The sequence below is a fragment of the Phycodurus eques genome, chromosome 3 (assembly GCF_024500275.1).
Source record: "Phycodurus eques isolate BA_2022a chromosome 3, UOR_Pequ_1.1, whole genome shotgun sequence".
NCBI lineage: Eukaryota > Metazoa > Chordata > Actinopteri > Syngnathiformes > Syngnathidae > Phycodurus > Phycodurus eques.
The window spans coordinates 22,153,645-22,177,554 of NC_084527.1; the positions used below are offsets into that span (position 1 = coordinate 22,153,645).

The 23,910-nt window shown below is 41.5% G+C and overlaps 3 protein-coding genes across 8 annotated transcripts in view; 1 reads left to right on the plus strand and 2 right to left on the minus strand.

The window, feature by feature from the left end:
• LOC133400153 (serine/threonine-protein kinase N2-like) overlaps positions 1-8,266 on the plus strand; it is a 25,965-nt gene extending 17,699 nt beyond the window's left edge. Inside the window, 9 exon segments of the mRNA XM_061672474.1 lie at positions 39-130; positions 202-378; positions 3,720-3,782; positions 3,846-3,922; positions 3,995-4,137; positions 5,081-5,188; positions 5,268-5,348; positions 7,975-8,130; positions 8,132-8,266. Coding sequence (XP_061528458.1) covers positions 39-130; positions 202-378; positions 3,720-3,782; positions 3,846-3,922; positions 3,995-4,137; positions 5,081-5,188; positions 5,268-5,348; positions 7,975-8,130; positions 8,132-8,179 — 945 coding nt within the window. The 3' untranslated portion in view covers positions 8,180-8,266.
• On the minus strand, positions 7,031-17,370 carry LOC133400226 (palmitoyltransferase ZDHHC12-B-like). Of its 3 annotated transcripts, XR_009768317.1 has the most exons (6): positions 17,027-17,370; positions 16,441-16,574; positions 15,345-15,425; positions 13,437-13,603; positions 8,925-9,614; positions 7,031-7,616 (listed from the first exon to the last, which is right to left on the minus strand). XR_009768317.1 is itself a non-coding variant. In XM_061672674.1 (5 exons), the coding sequence occupies exons 1-5, from the start codon at positions 17,160-17,162 to the stop codon at positions 9,299-9,301; spliced, it is 834 nt and encodes a 277-aa protein (XP_061528658.1). In that variant the 5' UTR covers positions 17,163-17,370; the 3' UTR covers positions 7,643-9,298. The 3 variants fall into 3 exon arrangements, 2 of the variants coding, with proteins under 2 accessions (XP_061528658.1, XP_061528659.1); XM_061672674.1 differs by lacking the exon at positions 7,031-7,616 and having other exon boundaries at positions 7,643-9,614; XM_061672675.1 differs by lacking the exons at positions 7,031-7,616; positions 8,925-9,614 and adding an exon at positions 11,705-12,232.
• Positions 17,371-18,324: 954 nt separating this feature from the next.
• Positions 18,325-23,910, minus strand: part of LOC133400140 (involucrin-like) — a 36,184-nt gene continuing 30,598 nt past the window's right edge. For 3 of the 4 annotated variants that reach the window (XM_061672447.1, XM_061672446.1, XM_061672449.1), the window contains 6 exons: positions 22,350-22,513; positions 22,015-22,207; positions 21,628-21,762; positions 21,383-21,470; positions 19,215-19,289; positions 18,326-19,132 (listed from right to left, as the gene is read on the minus strand). In XM_061672447.1, the coding sequence (XP_061528431.1) occupies positions 22,377-22,513 (137 nt within the window). In that variant the 3' untranslated portion in view covers positions 18,326-19,132; positions 19,215-19,289; positions 21,383-21,470; ... (1 more) ...; positions 22,015-22,207; positions 22,350-22,376. Of the gene's footprint in view, positions 19,133-19,214; positions 19,290-21,382; positions 21,471-21,627; positions 21,763-22,014; positions 22,208-22,349; positions 22,514-23,910 lie in introns of all 4 variants that reach the window. The other variant, XM_061672450.1, reaches the window with a different exon arrangement.

Genomic DNA, 23,910 nt, shown 5'->3' on the forward strand with positions numbered 1-23,910 from the left:
GTAGCTGCCCTTTGTTAATGTAACTGTGTTGCGTTCAGGTGCTGCTGGCCGAAATGAAGCCCACGGGCCGCCTGTACGCCGTCAAGGCCTTGAAGAAGAGCGACGTGGTCACACGTGACGAGGTGGACAGGTGGGTGAAGGGACCGTACTTTACATGTACAGTATAACACACGCGTGTTGTTGCTCTGTGTGCGTGTGTAGCCTGATGAGCGAGAAGAGGATACTGGAGCTGATCAGGACACGGCGTCATCCTTTCCTGGTCCAGCTGCACGCCTGCTTCCAGACCAGAGAGCACGTCTGCTTCCTCATGGACTTTCTACCCGGAGGAGACCTCATGATACACATACACAACCGAGCCTTCACGCCACAGCAGACCAGGTACTTTGACTTTTGGCTTTACTTTGACTTTTGTGCACTTTTACTTGGCATTTGCGGACTTTCACTTAATATTTTTTTTACCTTAGTGTAGTTTCACTTCACAAACATTTGTTCACTCTACTTTTGTCGACTTACTTCTTGATGCCCAACCTTATGACCCAAAGCTCGTGACCATTGGTGAGGGTGGAACGTAGATAGACTGGTAAATTGCGAGCTTCGCCTTTCGGCTCAGCTCCTTCTTCACCACGGCAGACCGATACAGAGTCCACATCAGTGCAGACGCAGACGCTCCATTCTTCACTCACTTGTGAACAAAGACCCCGGGATACTTGAACTCTTCCACTTGGATTTGGAGGTGCTGATTTTCATCCCAGCCGCTTCACACTCAGCTGCGAACCGCTCCAGTGAGAACTGAAGATCGCGGCTTGATGCAGCCATGAGAACCACATCATCTGCAAAAAGCAGCGACGTAATACTATCGTTGCCAAAGCGCATCCCCTTAACGCCTGGGTTGCACCTCGAAATTCTATCCATAAAGGTAAGGAACAGAATAGGTGACAAAGGGAAGCCTCGGTGGAGTCCAACTCTCACTAGAATTGTATTCCACTTATTGCCGGCAACGTGGACCAAACTCTGATACCGGTCGTACAGTGTCCGAACAGTCCATTTCAGAGGGTCCGGGACCCCATACTCCCGGAGCACCCCCCGCAGGACCCGCCATGGGACACGGTCGAACACCTTCTCTAAGTCCACAAAGCATATGTAGACTGGTTGGGCGAATTCCCATGCACCCTCGAGGACCCTGCTGAGGGTGTAGAGCTGGTCCACTGTTCCAGAGCCGGGACAAAAAAACACATTTGCTCCTTCTGAATCGGAGATTAAACTTCCTGACGGACACTCCTCTTCAGAACCCCTGAATAGACCTCACCAGGGAGGCTGAGGAGTATGATCCCCCTATAGTTGGCGTTCTTTCCAATCACGCCCTTCCAGGTCTTACTGTCATTGCCTTCGTGAGCATTGAAGTCTCCCAGCAGAACGAGGAAGGCCCCAGCAAGAGCGCTCTCCAGCACCCCCTCCAAGGACTCCAAAAAAGGTGAGTACTTTGAGATACTCTTTTGGTGCATCGGCACAAAAAATATTCAGGACCCGTCCCCCCACTCAAAGGCGGAGGGAGGCTACTCTCTTGTCTACTGGGGTGAACCCAACATACAGGCATCGAGCCATGGTGCAATCGCCCACACCTGCTCGGCGGCTCTCACTGTGGGGAAATCCAGAGTGGAAGAGAGTCCAACCCCTCTCGAGAAGACTGGTACCAGAGCCGAAGCTCTGTGTTGAGGTGAAGCCGACTATGTCCAGTTGGAATTTCTCGATCTCACACACCAGTTCGAGGTATTTCCCTGCCAGAGAGGTGACATTCCACATCCCTAGAGCCAGCTCCTGTAGCCAGGGATCGGACCGCCAAGGTCCTCACCTTCGGACGCCGCCCAGCTCACATAGCAACTGACCCCCTTGGCCCCTCTCACAGGTGGTGAGCCCTTGGGAAAGGGGACCCACGTTGCCTTTTCAGGCTTTGCTCGGCCAGGCCCCATCGGTGCAGTCCTGGCCACCTAGCGCTCACCATCGTGCCTGGCTCCAGAAGGGGGCCCCGGTGACCCACATCCGTGCAAGGGAAAATGAGATTCAATGTTGTTTTTCTTCATAGAGGGTCTTTGAGCTGTGCTTTGTCTTGTCCCTCACCCAGGACCTGTTTGACATGAGTGATCCTGCCAGGGGCATAAAGCCCCAGACAACTTAGCTCCTAGGATCATTGGGACACACAAACCCCTCCACCACGATACGGTGACGACTCCGAGAGATAGTGAGGTCAAAATTTCAGTCGTGATAAATACGTTTTGGGAGGCTCACCGGCACACACTATGTGACCTTTCTGTCCTGAAAAAAGGTTGAATCATTTATCTTTGTCCATTGTTACTACCGTTATATCAAATTGCAGTCACAGTATACTCACACAACATTCATGTTTATAGCTTTAAGGAAACTACAACGGTAACTAGAAACTAAACTACAAAATGTGCCCAAAAAAATACCATCTAAATTAAACAGGCAGTAAAGTAGCTGTAGTGCAAGGTTGACGCAAGTTGTGAAAGATCATTTTCAAAACAGAAATTGATAAAAACACATCTCAGGTCTTCCATGTCACAAGAGCGACTGACCAACCTCGCTGTAATAAACACTGAAAAATAATTTCTCATAGCGGAGGTAAAAAGTGAAGTCATTTAAGTGTTTTGTGACAGGAGGTGGTATAATTTGGGGAAAAGAACCTGATAAACTGGGCTGACTCATATTTAAATTGAATATCATGTTTATTTCATGTTTCATCTGGGTTTACATATTCAAAACGTCTTCCTTTCTCATAATAGTCGTCAGTATAGCTGCGAAAAGCATACTTTTTTTTTTAGTAAAACCAGAACGGTTTCGAATTACCTGTAAATGTCACAAGATGGCATGGCAGCAAATAACTATTTTTTTTAAATTACTTTTTTTTCTTGCAAAACGTATTAAAAAAATAACACTTGTGAAAAAAGATAAAATAAACGAACAAAAAACAAGCACAAATGAAATGACGAAAGAGAAGACAAAACAGTCAGTAGCCAACCCAATTAGTTGGTAATCAATTACCCGCTTGCACATAAACGTATTTGAAAAGGAGTCGGAACTGTTTTACTTTTTACCTTTAATCCCATTATAAATATATCAACAATATTTCTGAATTTTCATATACTGTTACTACTTTCATAACATGAGATCTTTTTTTTTTTTTTTTTAACTCGTGTGTCACGTTTGGACATTGTTGAAGGTCCACATTCAGTCTGTTAAAGGTTTTCGCCCCACATACAGTTACACAAAAGCTTTTTCATTGTTGCCCGCAAGTACATTGTCTTTAAATTAAATTTTACCCTGAGATGATAGCCACCTTCTCTACAACAAAACATATTTTAGATATTACCTGGCAGCAGGTTATGTCTTAATAGTTAGTAGAAGTGAATCTATAATATATATATTTTTAGACATGGCTTTGGCCTGAGCACAAATCAGCCAATATGTGAGATTTTCACAGATTTCCCCCCAAAATTTGCTAATAGGTGAACTTTGCTGAACTGCGAATGTGTTAGGGTGGGCATCCAATGAAGAAGTTGGCCCTGTGCATCATCAGACCTTTGCATGCCACTGATTTCACTTCAGTTTTTATCTTTACTTCAGTTGACAATTATTTTATCTTTAATTTAGTTGCTCAGAACCTGTCTCATTTGCTTGTCCTTTCACCCTCTGTCGTCATACAGGTTCTACTCGGCCTGCGTGCTGCTGGCGTTGGAGTTCCTGCATGTCAACGAGATCATCTATCGGTAAGTCAGTGGCGACCACTCTTAAGCGCCACTTGACTGACTGTGTTGGTCGTCTGCACTCAGAGACCTCAAGCTGGACAACCTGCTGATGGACGCCGACGGCTTTATCAAAATGACCGACTTTGGACTTTGTAAAGAAGGTGGGAGGAGCTTCTACTTCATCCTCAGACTCCTTTCTGTTTTTTTGTTGTTGTTATGTTTCTGTTTGTCAGGGATTGGTCACGGAGATCGCACGTCAACCTTCTGCGGAACACCTGAGTTCCTGGCGCCGGAGGTTCTGACGGACGACGACTACACGCGGGCTGTGGACTGGTGGGGGATGGGTGTGCTCATCTACGAGATGCTGGTGGGCGAGGTCTGTTTTGGGGTCCCAGACTCTCTGAGAAATTTCATTGAATCTATTACTTTGTTGTTATGCTGTTAATACACAGTTATTGTGCCATTATTAGAATATTACATAGTTATTACATGTAATGAATATAGAATTATTATGCACTATTTTACTGTTATTACAATTTTATTATGTTTATTATGCGGTTATGGTATACATTATGCTTTATTTTTACAAGATGGTCAGATTATGTGCAGAAATAGTACCTACTAAGCAACCAATCAGATTATCTTGTATTGTATTGTTATATTGTTATTATACAGTTATTATGCATTTATTAAACTATTAAATGTATTATTTAGTTATTACACAATACGTTGTTATAATGCTATTACCCTTTGTTATTAAAAGGTGATATCATGAGCAGAAACGGATGTCACGGAATTGCCCAAAAATCATTAAAGTGACCAATCAGATTGCGTTAAAGTCATCCCTACATTATTATTATTATATTGGCAGTACGCTTGGTTTCATACAATTAAGATCAAAGGCAGGATTATGGGCAAAATAATTATGTCACGACATCGCCAGAAAAATTAAAGCACATACTAAAGCGACCAATCAAACTGGTATTGATGTTATCTCTAAATTGTCATTTTGTACATTGTTATTGTATTATTCCATTACTCATTGCTATTACATTGTTATAACAGTTGACACATTACCCATCATTACTGTTAGTTAGCTATTACAAGAAGCTGATATCACTGACAAAATAACACGGCATGGCCAGCAGAATCATCTCACTTACAAAGTGAACAATCAGATTGCTCTGAAGTCACCTAGGAAGTGCTAATGTTACACTGTCCTAGCTCATGACTGTCGGTGGTGCTAGTGAGCATAGCCTTAAACTAAGCTAACAAGGCTATTTTAGCTCATTTATTTTGTCGTGGTATCTCTCTGCCAGTCGCCGTTCCTGGGTGAGGACGAAGAGGAAGTGTTTGACAGCATCGTCAACGATGACGTGACATACCCCCCATCGCTTCCGCCTGATGCCGTGGCAATAATCCAGAAAGTAAAAGTCAACATAATTAACGAGCGTCCAATCTTTACGTGATGTTGAGACACGACAGATGTGTTTTTATGTGTTGTAGCTACTGAAGAAGAATCCGCTGAAGAGGCTCGGTGGCGGAGAGAGAGATGCTAACGAGTTGAAAGGGGAGACCTTCTTTGAGGTAAAAATTCCATGTTAAGCCAACGTTGCGTAACGGATGACGGAGACAGACGATGTCTTTGTAAAGCGTTTCTGCATGTAAAACATGAGCATTATTTTTTTACTTTTCTAGTTGCGCTGACAGTCACATAAAAGCAACAACACGTCACCACCAGGAGCATCTAGTTAGCCTGGTTACCTGAGCTGGTCAAGACATCAGGTTCAAAGCATAATATTAGCATTATTTTTAGCTCTCTATTTGCTATTACAGTAATTAAAAAACAAAAAGCAAAAGGCGGATATAAACGTGGCCACCAGGACCACATTAGATAGCTGAAATAGCTTAACTGGCTAAAGGTCCTCATGCCACAGATTAGCAGTATAACGTTAACATTATTATTAGCTCAAAATTCATTATGGCACTTTAAAAATTGAAAAAAGCAATTGACAAACATCACCACCAGGAGTACGTAAACTAGCCTTGTTAGCTTAGCTGGCTAAATTTACTAATGCCTTAGATTAGTAGCATAACATTAGCATTATTTTTACCTCTCTATTTACGATGACAAACATTAAAAGGAAAAAAAAACAACAAACCCTGGCAACGAGGAACACGTAAGCTAGTCTCACTGTCTTAGCTGGCTGAAGTTGCTAATGCCGCAAATTGGTAGCAAAATATTAGCAATATTTTTAGCTCTCTATTTACTATAAAAATAACAAACGCAAAAAGCTATAGATCTGCACATACATCATAACGAGGCGCACATAAGATAGTGTCATTATCTTAGCTGGCTAAAGTTGCTAATGCCACATAATTGTAGCAAAAGATGAGCATTATTTTTAGCTCTTTATTTATAATGACAACCACTACCCGCCATAGCACAAACGTTGCAACCTGGAGCAAATACTCTAGTCTCATTAGCTTAGATGGCTAAGGCATTAGGTTGGGAACATAACATTAGCAGCATAACATTAGCATTACTTTTTACTCTATTTACTCAAGGGACTTTTCCACCAACCAGCCCAGGAACTCTGGTAGCAAAAAGTTCCTGCTGTGTCACATGTGGTTTGTGTTTCCATCCACATTTTCTGAGGGTCGTGTATGTCCCCTGCAGTTTTACCATCCCGCACCCATTGCTTTTTTCCATTCAAACATTTAATGAATCGGAAGCGAATATACTCGACTTAAATTGTTATTCTAGATCAGTGATTCCCAACCAGTGTGCCCCGCGGGGCACATTAGTGTGCCGTGAGCGCTCTTCAGGTGTGCCGTAGGAAATTATAGAATTTTACGTAATTGCTCAAAAAATGATTTATTTACAAGAAACAATGTATCTTTTTACATCTATTTATGCCAGTGAGGCATAGTGACAGACAGATCAGATAAATGCTCTTCTATTAGATGGCAGGAAGTACATACAGTAATTAATGTATCCACTTTTTGTGACATTTTTGTTTGTTGGTGCGCTGTGAGATTTTTCAATTGTAAAATCTGTGCCCTGGCTCAATAAAGGTTGGAAATCACTGTTCTTGATACATGTAGCATATTTCATCGTTGACGATCACACCTGTTTACTAAATCTAGAAATGTAGGTTTTTTTTTTTTACTTTTCAGCATAAAAGATAGCATCATTCACACATAAGCTCTATTAACTAACTAACAATTTATGGAATTAGTTGTTTAACTTTCATAAAACAGCACTTTAAAATCTTAACAACGTTGCTCTGGCTTCTGGGTCATCTCTGATAGCGAGCCGCCATGTTTTGATGAGGCGTCATCGTTATGGCGGCTGGACCGCCGATTTAAGCGGCATTGAATTATAGTATTAAAAATGACACTTGGATGGCCCAATCACGTTGCTCAGACCTTTGAACCACAAATTAAGCTAAGTTTTCCCCCTCACCCCCAAATGCAGTGTGCAATGACGGTGTTCTCCTAAATAACTGGCTATGACCGCTTTGTATTTAAAAGCCTGGAGGCCAGTGGTTTTCAAACATTTTACCGCAATTCCAAAGAAAGTTAGTTCTAAGGAGCACATCATGACCAACATTAAAATACAGTAGCGTCGTCGGCCCAAGTGCTCATCAAAAAAGAGACGCATGTTTTATTTCTAAAAAGTGTCTTTAATATTATGCACGGTTGGAACATTAACACTGTATTTAAATATAGAAAATAAAAAACTGTATTTGTACCTTAGCGGGACCGTTTTGGCCAATGGAGGACCTTGCCGCCGGCGGATCTCGCCGAGCACAGAGTTTGTCCAGCCTGCTCCTTGTCCACCAAGTGTGGCTTAGCGGGAAAACAAAAAGATCGGTGTTTGGAAATGTTGCTTTTCAATGTATTGGAATCCTCTTATTTCTAGCCTCGCGTAACGCTGCATAATAGCGGCTTTGTGACTGAAAACGTAAACGCCTACAAAGGTCTGTCAACCAATCAGTGTTCGCCAGCACAGCCACACCCCCTCAAATAGTTCCTGGTAGCTCGAGGAAGATCCTACCCGCCAGGAGGAACGAAATAATCCAGTCAGTCCAAACTGACTTGGGGATCCACCTAAAGTGATATCACCGGCTAGTGGCCTGGCATCCATATTACACCGTGGTGTTGTAAACACACATTTGCAGATTTTGTCTGTGATACGACTTTCCAGGACGTGGACTGGGACGCCCTCCTGTCCAAGCAAGTGTCGCCGCCTTTCCTGCCGTCCCTAAAGACGTCGGCGGACGTTAGCAACTTTGACAGCGACTTCACGCGCCTTCAGCCCGTCCTGTCTCCACCCGCCACGCCCGGGGGACTCTCGGCCCAGGCAGCAGGAAGCCTTCGCCGACTTCGACTTCTGCGCCCTGCACAGCTGACCCTCATTCGCCGGCCAACAATCAATCCCCGAACCACTACCGTTCCCTGGTCTTCCAGATCTGCTTGACTGTGATGAGCTCTGCCCACTGCCGTGACCACACAGGTGGTCACATGACTCCTGCATGGCGCCTGATGTAGCATTATTAAAATATAATAATTAACAAAGCCATGGAAATGCTAAGAGAGCCATACTTGTAGTTTACGGCCACAAACAAGTCATTTATTCATCACGATACACAGCAGACGTTGAAATATGTCAAGACATTATTAAGGATTGACATTAATAATGACCGTTGGTATGCAAAAGAAAGGGGGGGGGGGAAACAAAGGAACCAGACTGTTATTAAATGTTACTAAATGCTATTTATGCTATATGTACTGTATACGAGAGAATGAATGTGCGCAAACACCACCACGATCACCACATTGTTTTTTTTTTTTGTGTCTGGTCCTCAATAAATTAAATAAGTTCATGTACTTCCTGTCTTGGTTTGTAAATTTGCTGTGTAGGTCATTTGCATTGTGGGTTTATCTGGTTGCTGCTTTTTGTCTTGTTCATCTACTTCCTGTTTGGTTCATTTACAAAACGGTGTGTTGATCCTGACGGGTTGATCTACTTCCTGTCTGGTACATCTTTTTCCTGCCAGGTTCCTCTACTTCCCATCTGATTGATTTGTTGGCTTGAGGTAGTCAAGAATCTGTGCTGGGTTTTAAAATATGTTTAAAGGATGAACCAATTCTTACTCCATTCAGCCGGGTTGATCTCCATCCTGTCTGGTTCATCTACTTCCTGCTGGGTTCTTCTACTTCCTGTTTGGACCATCTACTTCGCGTCTGATTGAGTTGCTGGTTTCAGGTAGTCAAGAATCCATGTTGGGCCATAGTTCAAAGGCAATGTCCGCATGAGAACCTTTGGTCATAAAGTCTTTTGAGTCTTAAAAGTCTTAGATCTGGACTTGAGCCTGTTTGGACCATCTACTTCGCGTCTGATTGAGTTGCTGGTTTCAGGTAGTCGAGAATCCATGTTGGGCCATAGTTCAAAGGCAATGTCCGCATGAGAACCTTTGGTCATAAGGTCTTTTGAGTCTTAAAAGTCTTAGATCTGGACTTGAGGGCGCTCAGACAGGATTCTGGGCGTTCCTGTGGTAGACCTGCTCCCAGGCCACGGCCCCGCACACGCAGAAGAAGTCCCACAGGTTGCAGAGGACGCCGCGGTCAAAAGGGCTGTCGTCGTCCTCGCACTCCCTCAGGTATGCGATGCGGTGCCGGGACATAAACTCCCAGGTGGTGCAGTTGATTGCCACCAGGTAGATGTGGCAACCCAGCAACACCGACACCACCGCAGAGAACACGCCCACCACACACAAAGCCGCCAACAGGAAGCCGTTGGCACGGAACCACGACTCCCACGTAGCGCTCGGAGAAATGCCCGACCTGAAACACCACCCACACACACACACACAAACAGGAATGCATCACTGGGCTGTCCTCATTGGGCCACACGCGCGAGATGTGTCGCGAAGGTTGCATTTAAGGCCCGATGAAGACATTTTAGTGTTTAGTGGAACATTGTTGAAATGACATTTTGACAGAGTGAATAACAGTGTTCCCGCTCATTTACAGATTTTCAGATATTGGCAGATTTTTTTCAAACTCAGCCTCTATTTTTTTGCTGAAAAATTCTCCTATTCCGTGTTATTGTGCTCACCCCAAAGTTGTGTCTGACATAAAAGTAATGCTTTGGCGCCATATGGTTACATCTTGGTGCCAAGGAACTATGTTGAAGTGAGGCGCCGTTCAGGAGCTTCATGTAGTGCTTTGCCGCCATCGTGCGCCACCTATAGGCAATTGTGTCTGTGTGCTATGTGTGCAGTGTTTGGGTATTGTGTGTGTTGTCTGTGTGGTGTGCAGTGTTGGAAAAAATACTTTTCTACGCAAACTAGTTCAAAGTTCAGTTCACCGTTCCAAAAATGAACCAATTCGCAGTTCTTTTTTTGTGTGTGTTTTTCCTCATTATGTTGCTGATGGGCTATTCCCCTTAAAATACTGCCATTTCACTTCCCCATGTTGCCACCCATTCGGTCCACACTAGCAACCCAGCTGCAGCTTTCATCCTACAATCTCAAAAACATGAGGAAAAACGTGTTGATTCAATGGTGTTTGTTAAACTAAGGACTTTTGTCCTTAATGTGCTATAGGAACAATGGTGAAAGGACATTGATAACTTACTTATTGATAACTTAGCAGCTATGGCTGACTATATAAATATATATTTTATCTATTTATATATTACAAAACAAAATTAATTCCATATCCTGACGGTGTTATCGTACAGTTTTAACTAAAGCATTCTGATACAAATAATAATTTTCCTAGTAATCAAGTTTAACAATTATGCACTGAATTACAAAAGAACCACCACTGAAGAACACATTCAGTCCCATTTATGCAGTGTCCCTGAATGCACCTGGCATGCACCTGCGACGTTTGTCCGTCAACATATGAAGGCTCGTAAATAGTGTATTCAGACGGGTTTTGTCCTGGAAGTCCCGAACAAAACCTGGCACTCTTGAATGAAAATGAACTTTCATTCGAAAAGCATTCTTTAAAGCCAGAACGACCGTGTTCTCAATTACATTCAGCAGGCAGAAACCAACTAAGCTTAGTGCACGTTCACACAAAATATGCAGTAGTTCATGAACTTTCGTTTATTGAACTCGTTTCGGTGAAACACTGGTGGTGTGTTTGTACGGTGAGTGGTGTGTGTGTGTGTGTGTGTGTGTGTGTGATATGATTTGGAAAATGTATTCATTCATCTTCCGTTCCGCTTATCCTCACTAGGGTCGCGGCTGTGCTGGAGCCTATCCGAGCGAGAGGCGGAGTAAACCCTGAACTGGTCGCCAGCCAATCGCAGGGCACATAAATTTAAAAAAAAAAAAAAAAAAAAAAAAAAAAAACATTCGCACTCACAATCACACTTAAGGGCAATTTAGAGTCTTTAATTAACCGACCATGCATGTTTTTGGGATGTGGGCGGAAACCGGAGTACCTGGAGAAAACCCGCGCAGGCATGGACGGGGGGGGAACATGCAAACTGGAAAATGTATGCTTCATGAATATCAAATATGAGTTTTATATAACCTTTACGTGTTTTATTGTTCCATAGCTCTCAGACAGCACAGTATTTCCGTGTGTCCTTGATTGTTTTGAGTCCTCCCTGGATTTCTCTTCCTTTCTCATTCTCTGCATACAACCATTCCCATAAAGATAAGTTTGAGTGCAGTTGAACGAAGCTAATTGTGCGTTTGTTTGTTTTTTTGTCCGTCTCTCTCACTTCTGTATAACACAGGTGATTTTTTACTTGAGCTTCAGTAAGGGACAACAACTCGTGACGACTTGTACCTTTTCTGCTCTTTGCAGATATTTTTTCTCTCTCTCTCTCTCTCTCTGTCTCTCTCTTGTAATAAAACTCACAAAGACAAGATTGCTTCTTTACTTCTTCTGTCAGAAAAAGACTTGCCAAAAACAGTTGGTGTCAGAAGCGGGATCCTAGGATTGATTGCCGATCCAGGGGAGTGATTGATCGTCCGGGACCAACGCAGGAGTCCTGCCTCCACCCAAAGAATTAGGACAGGGGGGTGCCGGGGCTCTGGATGTTGGCTGTCACCTCAGGATCCGAACGGACCCGCTGTCCTCCAAACAAAGAATTACGGTCAAGAACATTTTCCATCCATCCATTGCGGGGTAATTGCTCTCCCCACAGCCCATTGGAGGTTTGAGTCAGACAGTCAGGGGGCTCGGGTCCCCGGATTCGAGTCCGATGATCAGGGGTAAGGGCCCCCGACAATTTTGAAGACGTTCGAATATTCTAAAAAAGAGAAGCGCTTCCGGACGAGTACTGAAAAATGGAAAGTGGGAAGAGCAAAAAAGAATTACCTGTGTATACGTCATTTGTCACGAGCCATAAGGGGGGAAAAAAGCTATGGAGTGTGTTGAGACGTGGACAACTGCATACAGTTTCCCAGTGACGGGAAGTTCGGAAGTTGTAGCAGCTGAAGGAAAAGTCGGAGGACGAAAAGAGTTGTTTGAGGAAGAAAAACAAAATAAAGTTAAGGATTTAGAAGAAATTGAGAAAAATGTCAAATGTCTGGAAACGCGGTTGGCTGTTAGATTTCGATGCGAATAGGGACCGAAGCTTTCTGACAAAAACTCCATGGAGGGCAAGTTATTGCCTGTGGTCTAATGAGTCCGTGTTGGCCCGGGGGAGGATGTCAGGTCGTGGCCGCGAGCTGGGTTCCACAGTGGCCTCCACAAATCAACCGCTCTACGACAAAGACCAAGGAGAGTGAGGGCGCGTATCGGCTTTGTTGACACAGCGTCGACACTAGGCTCGTTCCCAATTGGTCAGGTCGATGCGCTCCGATTGTTTTGACAGACCACTCGTATACGCGATCTCTGCCGCACCCCGCCGTCGTAGACGAGCCCAATTTGAAGAACGCGATCCAGTTTGGGGCACGGATGTACCCACCGATCAAAAGGTTTGGGGTACAGGTGCCAAGGTATCGTACTCGCCATTTCCTCAAATTGGGGCGGGCGAGTTGTGGCGATATGGAGGCCATCGGAGGATTTTCTTAAACCTAACGTGTTGATTTCTGGATGATAGTGAGGTTGTTTTGCAAATACTGTTATATCTTTTTGATGACTCCATACTATCTTTAGGTTTTCAGTGTTCAGTAATGTTTAGTAATTCTCCTTTCTTGTGTGGTTAATAGGTGATTGTATTATATTATCCAATGGGGGATCTCGATTTGGAAAGTTTGTTTCATATGTATCAAATATTAGTTTTATATAAGCGGCATGTTTTATTGTTCCATAGCTCTCAGACAGCACAGTATTTCTGTGTGGGCTGGATTGTTTTGACTCCTCCCTGGATTTCTCTTCCTTTCTCATCCTCTGCATGCAACCATTCATTCCCATAAAGATGAGTTTGAGTGCCGCCGAACGAAGCGAATTGTGTGAGAATGTTGTTGGAATGAGAGGGGTTCTTTCTTTTTTGTTCCCCCCCGTCTCTCTCACGTCTGTGTAACGAAGGTGCATTTTTGCTTTAACAACTCGTGACGACATGTTGCTCTCTTTGCAAAGATGTCTCTCTTTCTTGTAATAAAAACTCACAAAGTGCATTTGCGTATGTGGTACCTGTGTGCGTTTGTGTTGTTTGCGCACGTGTGATTGCATGTTTGTGTGGGTGTGACGTACAAAGCGACGTGTAGCGCCCAGAGCAGGGTCAGCAGTTGCACCATCAGGTAGAGCACGAACCAGCGGTGGTTGCGCTCGCCCACGCAGTTCTCGATCCACGGGCAGTGGTGGTCGAAGCGGCGAACGCAGCGGCAACAGGTCGGACAGTGCTTGGCTCTCATTGGCTGCTGCTCGCAATAGACGCACAGGGGAAAAGAAACATCATTTGAATTTACTTTTTTTTTTTTTTCCAATGAAATAACTTTTCATTTGGGGGGAATGGAAGCCTAATTAAAGACTTCTTAAAGGTCAAATTTAAAATGAAATATGTCCATTAGGAGTGAACGACTTAAGAGTAAATATATGTTAATATTTTAGTTTTTTTTTTTTTCTTCTTCTTCTTAAAGTTCAACCAAACGGGAGGGGAAAAAATGTCTTGTAAATTTGACATCACAGAAAAGAGTCTTGTTAACATGCCTGATAATGATTGAATGAATTAAAATGGTCAAGAATTGAGACATTGTTTCAGCTTGCAGACGCTGTGGGCATGTCGCTGAGAGCTCTGAAAATCCCACCTCTCCTGCCAATCAAATACACGTACCACCTTCCTTCTCTCGCCGAGATATCGAACGAACGCTTTCACGGAGAGAAGCGGCCATAACGACCATAAACCACGCAATTCGGTACTATATTGTTCTCAGTCGATGCACATTTGAAGCATTTCCCCAAACATATTTTTTTTGTATTTAGAAACAAAACAGGAAAATGAGCTGTGCACATACAAACAAACAACCATTTACACTCACATTCACGCCTACGGGCAATTTAGAGTCTTCAATCAACCTACCGTGCATGTTTTCGGGATGTGGGAGGAAACCGGAGCGCCCGGAGAAAACCCACGCAGGCACGGGGAGAACATGCAAACTCCACACAGGCGGGGCCGGGATTGTGCTAACCCGTCGGCCGCTTAACCTTTGTCCATTTTTCTCAAAACAGTTGAATAAAGTACTCCGAAATTAATCGAGCGTTTCTGAGCCGTTTGTTATTTTCTAGTGATGGGCAAACATGATAGCGAGGCTTTGGAGCTTGTCTCACTCTTCCGTAAGCGGAGTGCTTCGAAACGCTGTGTCGGCGCTTGTATCAAAACTCCAGCGTCACGTGACCGATGACGTTTGAAGCTTCGAAGGTCATCGCTGTTTCGCTTTGCGCTTCATTCCTTCAAAATGTTACGAAGCTTTTCATTGGCTCATGGCGTCTCAACGCATTCTGAGCCAATGACAGCTTGACAGATTTGAATGGTTTGGGGCCATACAAGCTATATAAGTCCCCAAATGACAAACCATTATCTTGAAAGGTTTTCCTTGAAACCACCACACACACACACACACAAAAGGTTTCTGAATTCACACACCATGATCATTTGCAAAGTCGGAAGGATCTCTAATCCTGTTAGGGACTTTTAGTACGGTTTTTAAATCAAGCTCAAAGATTTAAATAAACCATTAACCAACATTTAAAATTTAGTATAATTTGCATGCATTCTTCGGGTTAATCTGGAATGTGTTTTAGAGTCTGGGGGAGAGCATCTGCATATTTTTATTGTTATGACGATATAATCATTATTTGGTATGAATGAACAAAACACTTGAATGACCCTGCCGACTTTTCGGAACTTTTATTGCTGTCATGGGAAACAGTGCCAGTGCTTCAGTCGTGCTCTTTAGAGGTTGCTATGGCTTCAGTTGTCCACCAGATGTCACCGTCACTGAAGCCTTGAAGCTTTGAATCTTTTTCGGCACAATTGTTAGGAAAGCCTCAGTGCTTCATGACGCTTCACTTGCCCACCACTGTTATTTTCCAAACATTGACTTCGAGGATAGTGCCCATTTAAAATGTCCAAAACTTGCACTGTGTGTTGACATTCGTTACCTGCAGCAGGCAGAAGCCGCAACGCCGCAGACGACAGGTGGACGACTGAGGCATCATTGACTCACTTTCCAGATCTGAAGGCTGCAAGGGACACATGCAATTTAAATATTCGGTACTTTATTTGTATGCTGTAGTATTAAAAAAATCATTCGTGAGAAGTAAATGTGCATTAGTAACGGGTGGATCAATTCAAATATAGACGATGATGATGATCCCAATGTTGCTATTGCTCTATCCCTGGCTAAAGGGATAGAGCTAAACTATATAAATAATTATAAAATTTTATTTCAGAGTACACGTAAATTAGGGGCAGAAAGAAAAACACGTTTCCTATATATTTTCTTTAAACGTATTGTTTCATTTTTATTTCTTTAAATTTCTGAAAACTCTCTCTGGAAAGAAGAGAATTTGCTTGAATTTGTCCTCCGGTTAAAATGATGTGCATTTAGTTTATTTCACCCAAAAAAGCCAGAAAAAAAGTGCAATGAATATGATGTTTGTTTAAAAGATTATATAATACAAAAACAAAATGAAATACAGGGAGTTACTTTAGTTAACTTGCATTTAGTTTCTTTATTCTATGTATGGGTTACCAAACAGTCTACATGAGTATTTTTGTAAATTTCTACATTTATTTGCACAAAAAGTGCAATGAAGGAATGACCTTTTCTTTGTTTTTAATTTTATTTTACATTTTTGCAAGGATTTATTTGTGAATTAGTCATTTCATTTCAATTTTAATCTATTTAATGATCTACTGAGTGGCCCAGAGGGTGAGGGGACACAAAAATACCTACGGGTCATGAAAATTCATTCAGATTTAGCAATTAAATGGAGTATCTATTATCTGCGACACTGACACTGTTTATGTGGTGTGGCACTGACACTTCGCCGAATGGCACACCAGTGGCGTGAATGAGTAAAACAACAACACTTGAAAGCCTCGACTTCCAAAAAATTTAAATAAAACAAGTCACCTACCGCATTACACTGGTATGGATATTAGGATCGACCCACTTACCGCTATCGCACATTTTTCGTGGACATACATCAAAGGTGGTCACAAGTTAACACTAAATTGGCGTCGTGATGTCACCTTGACTGTGTCCGCGAGGACGAATCCCGGGTCCATGAGAGACACCGCAAAGTATAACAGCACCGACAGCACCACCAGCAGGAAGAACAACACAGGAACCATCAGCTCGCCGCGCTCTTCACACTGACGCAAGTCTGAACACAAACACGCACATTATTATACTCATGATCAGTAAAAAAAATTTAAAAAAAAATCTACTTCATACAGAGCCGCAGACATGGAACGTGGGGGTGGGGTAATTAGTTTGTGGCCAAGCAATAGATATAATGTTCGCCCAAAATACAAAAAAAAAAATGTTGATATCATCCCGGGACAGTTCGGCAAATAAATCGAGTGCACCTTCTCTAGAAACGGTTATGGCAGACTATCTGTTCCTAGCCAAAGTGCGCTCCATTTCCTCACCCACACGTCTAAACTGTTCAATGAAAGGAAAATTAGTATTTCGTGCGCATCTTACACCTATTTCGTGGCCACAAATTACCATTGGGTGCGCACGTTCCCACTATAACGTGATCATAATTTAACCCCCGCCCCTCCATGTCATATATGTTGCGCCGTAATTTCACTACATTCAAGATATTCTTACCGGTGTTGTGCACGAACAGAATCAGCGTTATGACCCAAGTCAGCACGGTATGTGTGGCCCGAACCAGAAACCCTGTCCGGAACATGTTTTGAACCATTTTATACCCTAAAACTAATCCACTAAGTTCTTCGTTCATTAGCCACGCAGCTAGCTAACGCCAAGCGCCTAAAGCAACATAACTACAACGACGACCGTAAAGGTAGTTCGTTTACAACCTACATGATCGTATTTGCTTCGTTGTATGTAAGCTACGCGGTTGAATTACAGCGCAACTATAAGATAAACACGACATGACTTCGGCGAATGTTATGGAGAAGCTTCCCTCCACTTCCACTTCCGTGGTTTTCTACGGGTACTTGTGCAGGACAAAACTCAAGCTTCCCTCAACGACCGCGTTGTGTACGGGACTCGCGCAAAACGTAAATATACGGGGTGAGTGAAAAGTAACTCCCCATTTTGAAATACTTATTCATATGTAGAAATATTTTTCTCATTTTTTTGTGTATGTTCCATGATTAAAGGAGCAAGCCTATTCTACCAAACCAATGACTTTGGAAGAACTTGAAGGGCGAATAGGAGAAGTTATGTCTTCCATCCCACAAGAGTTCCTCCCAGGCGGCTTGAGAACTGGTGGCTAATGCTGGCGCCCATATCGAATTTTAAATAAAACTCCATGCAACACTTTTTTCTCGTGTTCATTTCTTGTAAGAATTAGAGTTCGAAAATAAATTACAAGTACTTACAAATAGGGAGTTACTTTTCAATCACCCGGTACAATAGAAATTAACTACACATGAACAAACAAACAAAAAACAGACTACAATAAATCAACTCAAAATTTTTACACTGTCAATGTGAGCAATAATCAGCACAACTGATTTTTTTTTTTAACTGTCACGTTCACCTGCATGGCCAAGCAGAATGGTGGCTCTGTACACCTTTTGTGCTGGAACAGTTTTGCTGTGCAACAGGGGAGTTTGAGTATTTCAAATATATGTAGTGTGAGTAATAAAAATGTGCACAGCGTGTGAAGCAAGAAGCTCCAACCGGCTGGGAGACCACAGAGAAAAGGGGGCCAGCCCCTCGCCTCCCTCCAGCTGTGCTCAGAATTAACCAATCACATTCAAACTAATGATAAACGTGAGTGAGCATACACCTGGCACCTTTAAAGTGCCTCTGATTAACCCCAGATAGCTAAGCTGTTCAAGTAGGCTTTTCCTGACTTTTTTTTTTTTTTTTTTTTGCTTACAGGCAGAAGCTGAAGGTTTTGTAATTATGTCTACTAATACACCCATGGCTCAGTTTCTGCCTTCTACCTGTACTTATGTATTTCCAAATACATCCAATTCCACTTTATTCAAATTCAATGAGTTTGTCATTATCAAATCATTTTCTGATTGTATTCAGGCGTTGTTAGCAGGTCACCAGAGGTCACCTGTGAATAGTGGACAAATGCAGTGGCAACCATTTGAGAGACTAAAGATTTGACCAAAGGGACCAGACAATAGGACATGAAAAATAGTACAAGAAAAGCAATATGGACCATAAACACAAAGCGATACAGCCAAGCCTGCCATCAGAGTCCAGCAAACCACACACCTGCCACCATTAAAGTGCCTCTGATTAACCCCAGATAGCGGAGCTGTTCTAGTAGGCTTTTCCTGATTTTTTTTTCTTCTTTCAGGCAGAAGCTGAAGGGATAGTAATCATGTCTATTAATACACCCAGGAATGTTTCCATATGCTCTGTTTACCCCTTCTACCTGTACTTAACCATTGTATTTCCAAATACATCAAACTCCACTTTATTCAAATTCAATGAGTTTGGGGTTCACCAACATTTTTCCATGTGTAAATACACAAAACCAAAACATAAAAGTGCCTCAACAGCATTAAACTTTCTTCTTACGAGCCATGATACGATTCTTAACATAAAATTTAATGGACAGCCAGGTTCTACTGCTCAGGGCCGTCTTCTCCAACATAAGGCACTTGTCGCAGTCGCGTTTTCCTGGAAGTTGGCTTGATGTGATGAACGACATCAAATGCCTTTCAACGGCATCTACTTCTTCTTTCTCCCATTTCTTATTCTTGCAATGCTGTCGTGCTATACACATAGATAAAACAAAGTAGCTTTGATTAAATGACTTCATATTTTGATGTTGAAATTAAATTTTTTATAACTTTACCTTTTATCCTGAGAGGTTTGTGATGATTCTTGGAATTTGGAAGTGACACAGAGCGCCTTGTTGTGACCGGATTCACTGTTTTAAAAATAAATAAATAAATTAAGAGGGAGACAATGGAATTACTGATATGCAAGTCAGGAAACAGGAGTGAGTCATACAGCGTGTTGGTAAAGTCTCTTTACAGTTTTAACATTTAAGTGCAAAGGAAATGAAAAAGATATTACTTTGACTTGTTCCACTGTACACAGTGGTTATCCAAGTTTTTAATCGCTTTGCATTATTGTGTTTCAGGCATCCTGTTGATTGAAGTGGCGTCCTTTCGAATGAATCCCTAAGAAATGGCTATTCCTCAAGAGAAGGCACAATGTGTATCATGGTTCTTTGTAATGACATTTTAAAACTGCAATGAGAATTAATGAGCACCCTGTATGTTGGCGTTTACCTGGCTCGACTCCTATCCATGAATGTATGTTTAGAGTGTACACATTTTATTTTTCATCTAGACATAATAGGAATAGTTTGTATATACTGTAGTTTGAGGCAGTGACTGACCAAACTGAACAGATTTCCAGCTGTTGCTTACTATTGCCAAGGTAACCAGGTAGGTAGTTACTTGTTTTGAGACATTGCATGTAAACAAAAGTGATAGAGATAGTGTAAAATCTTTACTGGCAATGATTTGTATGAATTTTGTAGCTACTGCAATGAAACATGCTCATATCTTAAATCATCATTCACCACTGAAATGAATGGAAATGCCATTCATTTGATCCAGCATATATAAAAAAAACGAAACTGCTTTTTTAATAAGAAATATAGCATTCTATAATATCATACTTAAAACAATTGAAAAATGACATTGATTCAATAAAATGTAAAGAATGAAAGTTTTTGCCACATTTTTTTCTTCAATTCAAGGGACATTGTGGTGCTCCTTCGGGTGTGTCCACCTTGGCCACCTGGGGGCAGTATAAAACTGACATACGGATATACATGAGCGAGGTGTCAAGTAATGAAGTACAAGTATTTCATTACTGTACTTGGGGAGATTTTTCAGGTATCTGTACTTTAGTTGAATATTTATTATTCTGGCAACTTTTTACTCATTTTACTTACTACTGACTCATGTTTTAATACAAATGTCTATACTTTCTCCTTAAATTCTAAAATTGAGCTCGTTACTTTTAAAACCTAAGGTTAGCGACCACACGGCGTAAAATAGCGGATGGTAAAACAGCCGACCTGTTCCAGCGTTTTTTTTGTTTTTTTTTTAAGAAAATTTCTATAATAAAAAAAAATTTCTATAATATATATTAATTTCTATAAAATGGTTATTGTCACGGCCAATTTTTCCTCACGTATGCCGCTGCAACAGACCGTTTACATTCAGTATTATGGTACCTCTTGTGATCACGTGACCATAATTAGCCAATAAAATAGTTTGTTTACCGAAAGAGACCTGTGGACTTAAAAGAAGCGGGACGCTGTATTGCCTGTTCAAAAGGAAAGTTAACTTAAGTTAAAAAGGAATGGATGGACCAGTACTTTTCTATTCTTCCAGAAGCTAAAAACAGTTGCGTCTCATATGTTGTGAGACCATGGCTTTATTAACATTAAGCAGCACTTCAAAATCAAAGACATGTCCTAAGTTCAACCAAACATATCCGATGAACCCGGTGGGAAGAACTCTGAATACAAAATGAATGAAAAAGTTAAAAAAAAAAAAATTAAAAAGGAATGGATGGACCTGTACTTTTCTATTCTTCCAGAAGGCAGCTAAAAACAGTTGAAATCCTTTCCAAGCTGGATTCAATTTTGAGCAGCAAAATCGGGCTTTTGTACGTACGCGTTTCACAATTGTAACCTGCAGTGTCCTTCGCAGCCTGGACAACATGCATGAAATTTGACGGTCGCATATGATCTTTTATTATTTTCATAGGAGTGTTTTTTATGGAACATACGAGCAGCCTTCCCAACGCTCTCATTTGTTGACGGATGTACTCATGTTTGGTGGCATCATGCCTGTGCCTGTTGTACAAATATTGGCCATACTCCATGATCCAGGGATCAGATTTTACAGATTCATAAACATCATCCATAATCATGCTGTTTATCAGTTTCCAAAGCATTGTTACTCAAGTTTGTATCAACAGAAGAAGGATCTTCACCATGTTTAGTAATGTATTCTTTACTACTGCCATCCAAGCTGGGATCAAGGAGTTTATCGGAATCCAATTCCATCTGCTCTTTTGTCTTCTAGAGGGGAAAAAAAACAAAACAAAAACAGATTCCAAAATTAGACTCCATGTCTATGATGTCCAAAATAAATGCCATTTACATTTTCCCCAATGTACAAAATCCAACTGGAGAATCCAAAAATATCTGTTCAATACTATATTTAAATTCAAAGTACCTGGCTGTTGCCATTTAGCTGGGAAGAACTGGTACATGGATTCTGAGATTCATTCGAATCTGACAACGTTACAAGATGAGGCGGAGGGATGATTCCAACTTTGTCTGATGAAAGAACTTCTGGCTCATCCAAGTCCTAGAAATAGTGAGGAAGTTATATAAAATAAAACACATTTAGGATGTAAACATAAACACGAGATAATCCAACATATGATTCAGGAAAACCTGTGCTTGTTACTTTAATAAGTCAGACAAGACCACATAATATAGAGATTTTCTCTAATTTGTTAAATCTGAGAGAAACAGCAGTATTGAAACTATTACTACTACTAATTTAAGACATATTTCTACTTCTCTGTCAATTATTACGAACAATCACGTCACAAACCTGTTTCGTCTGTGGTCCAGCCTTTCCTCCCAGGTCACATGTTATTTCTTCTCCTGGCTGAATGTCCCTCAAAGCAAATAAACAGAGGTGCGGTTTGTCCTTTGCTATGACCCTCTTCATTTGGCAATTTGGATGCTTGTAGTCAGCATTGACGAGTCGTCCAAGGCTGCCATCATACACGGATGCATCAATACTGGCAAAAGAAGAGAAACGAAATACTAAGCTTTGAACAAAATAAATGACCCCTTCTAACTTGCTATTACTACGATTAGTTATAAATCCAAAACATAAACACACAAAACTGTGCATAAATGTACCATTCAATCAAACCTTACCACCATAGATCTCCTTTCCAACAGAAGTCAAACATGAAGACAGCACTTGCTTTGTGATAGGTCATCCTTCTCCTTTTCGATTCTTACAGAATTAATTAACTCTCCTCTGTACTCCACCACAAAGTCTCCTTTTCGGAAAAAGGCTTTTGCAAACACCCCTCGACCTAGAAAAAAGTGTCACAGATGTAATTTATTAATGACTTACAATTTACCAGTTAAGCTAATTTTATATAGAAATTATTATTATTATTTGATTAACACATTGACTGGCATGGACATTTCTATTCGTCAACTGGAATCCAACCGTTTAATGCCACCGATGTATATATTCGTCAAGTACATGTTTCTATGGCTAGGTTATAAATAGGGTCTTTGCCAGCTTTTGTGTGAAATTTAGGTTTGTAAACCACTGTAATGATGACCAGATCACTGCAGATAGTGGCGCTGCATCGCTTTGTATCTGAGAGATCAGCACAGCTTTTCAGTGGAAGACAAATCGCACCTTTTAAAATAGATGAGGGTGAGAAGTGCAAACACGTTAGGGAGTTGGACAAGTTTAGGTACCTGACACATGAACAGAGTATGTATATGTCCTGATATAAACAGAGTACGTGTCATGGTAGGTTGTAGAAAGTGTATGTCATGATCGCGAGAAAAGAGGACGCAATTCATTGAGTGAATGGCGAAGACCATGTAAAAAAAAAAAAAGTCATGTGGTGAGTCACCGTTGCTCAGGCGTATTTCTTATTTGTATCTATGTAAATTTTTATTTTGCCTTCAAAAGCCCTTTCTCCGTCTCATTTTTGTCGTATTAGTTTGAGCTGTCACAAAATTAAAAAATAGTCACTGTTCTGCTTGACACGTTTATCACAAAAAGCTTGTTTTCTCTGCTTCTTTTTCTAACAGTAATTTGTTATTAAACAGTTGAATTCTTTTCATACCTAGATTTTTAAACAACAGACCATAACAAAGGTGTGAAACAAGGCCCGGAGGCCAGATCCGGCCCATCATATCATTTTATGTGACCCGCTAAAAGCAGATTATGTACTTCATGTTTCTTGGTTAAATCTGGACCGATATAAAATTGGCGTTGCTTTTAATAACATTGAAATACTACAAGCATTTTTGTTACCTAACCCCTTTTTGAAATACATTCAATAATAGTTGAACATAGTGATCTAATCTGATTTCATGCCAGACAGTCAAGAAAAAAAAAAAGTCTCTTGATATAGGCCAGCCCTGGGGTGCAAATATTTTTGAGCACCATTGTAATATGAATCGATCACACATTTATACGGTTTCCCTGTCATAGCGGCCCTCTGAGGGAAAACATAACTACAATATGGCCCATTACAAAAATTTGGCTGACACCCCTGGACTATAAACACTGTCAATTTCTTCCCAAGTAACTGAGATGAAAAATATTTTAGACTGGCAAATTTCTGTGACTACCGTAGTCATCCTGATGAAGGGCGATTGGCACAATTAATGGATTCAAACCTCAATGAGTATATTATATACTCTACACAAGCAAGGTCATGTTCTTGTATTTGTCTGGTTG

What these genes read in the sequence shown, in the direction of transcription:
- LOC133400226 (XM_061672674.1), bottom strand. Translation starts at nt 17,162, where the DNA reads ATGAACGAAGAACTTAGTGGATTAGTTTTAGGGTATAAAATGGTTCAA. An exon ending in TCTGTTCGTGCACAACACCG is followed by an intron (nt 16,575 to 17,026) that starts GTAAGAATATCT and finishes GTTTGTGTTCAG; the next exon opens with ACTTGCGTCAGTGTGAAGAG. An exon ending in TCCTCGCGGACACAGTCAAG is followed by an intron (nt 15,426 to 16,440) that starts GTGACATCACGA and finishes TGTCCCTTGCAG; the next exon opens with CCTTCAGATCTGGAAAGTGA.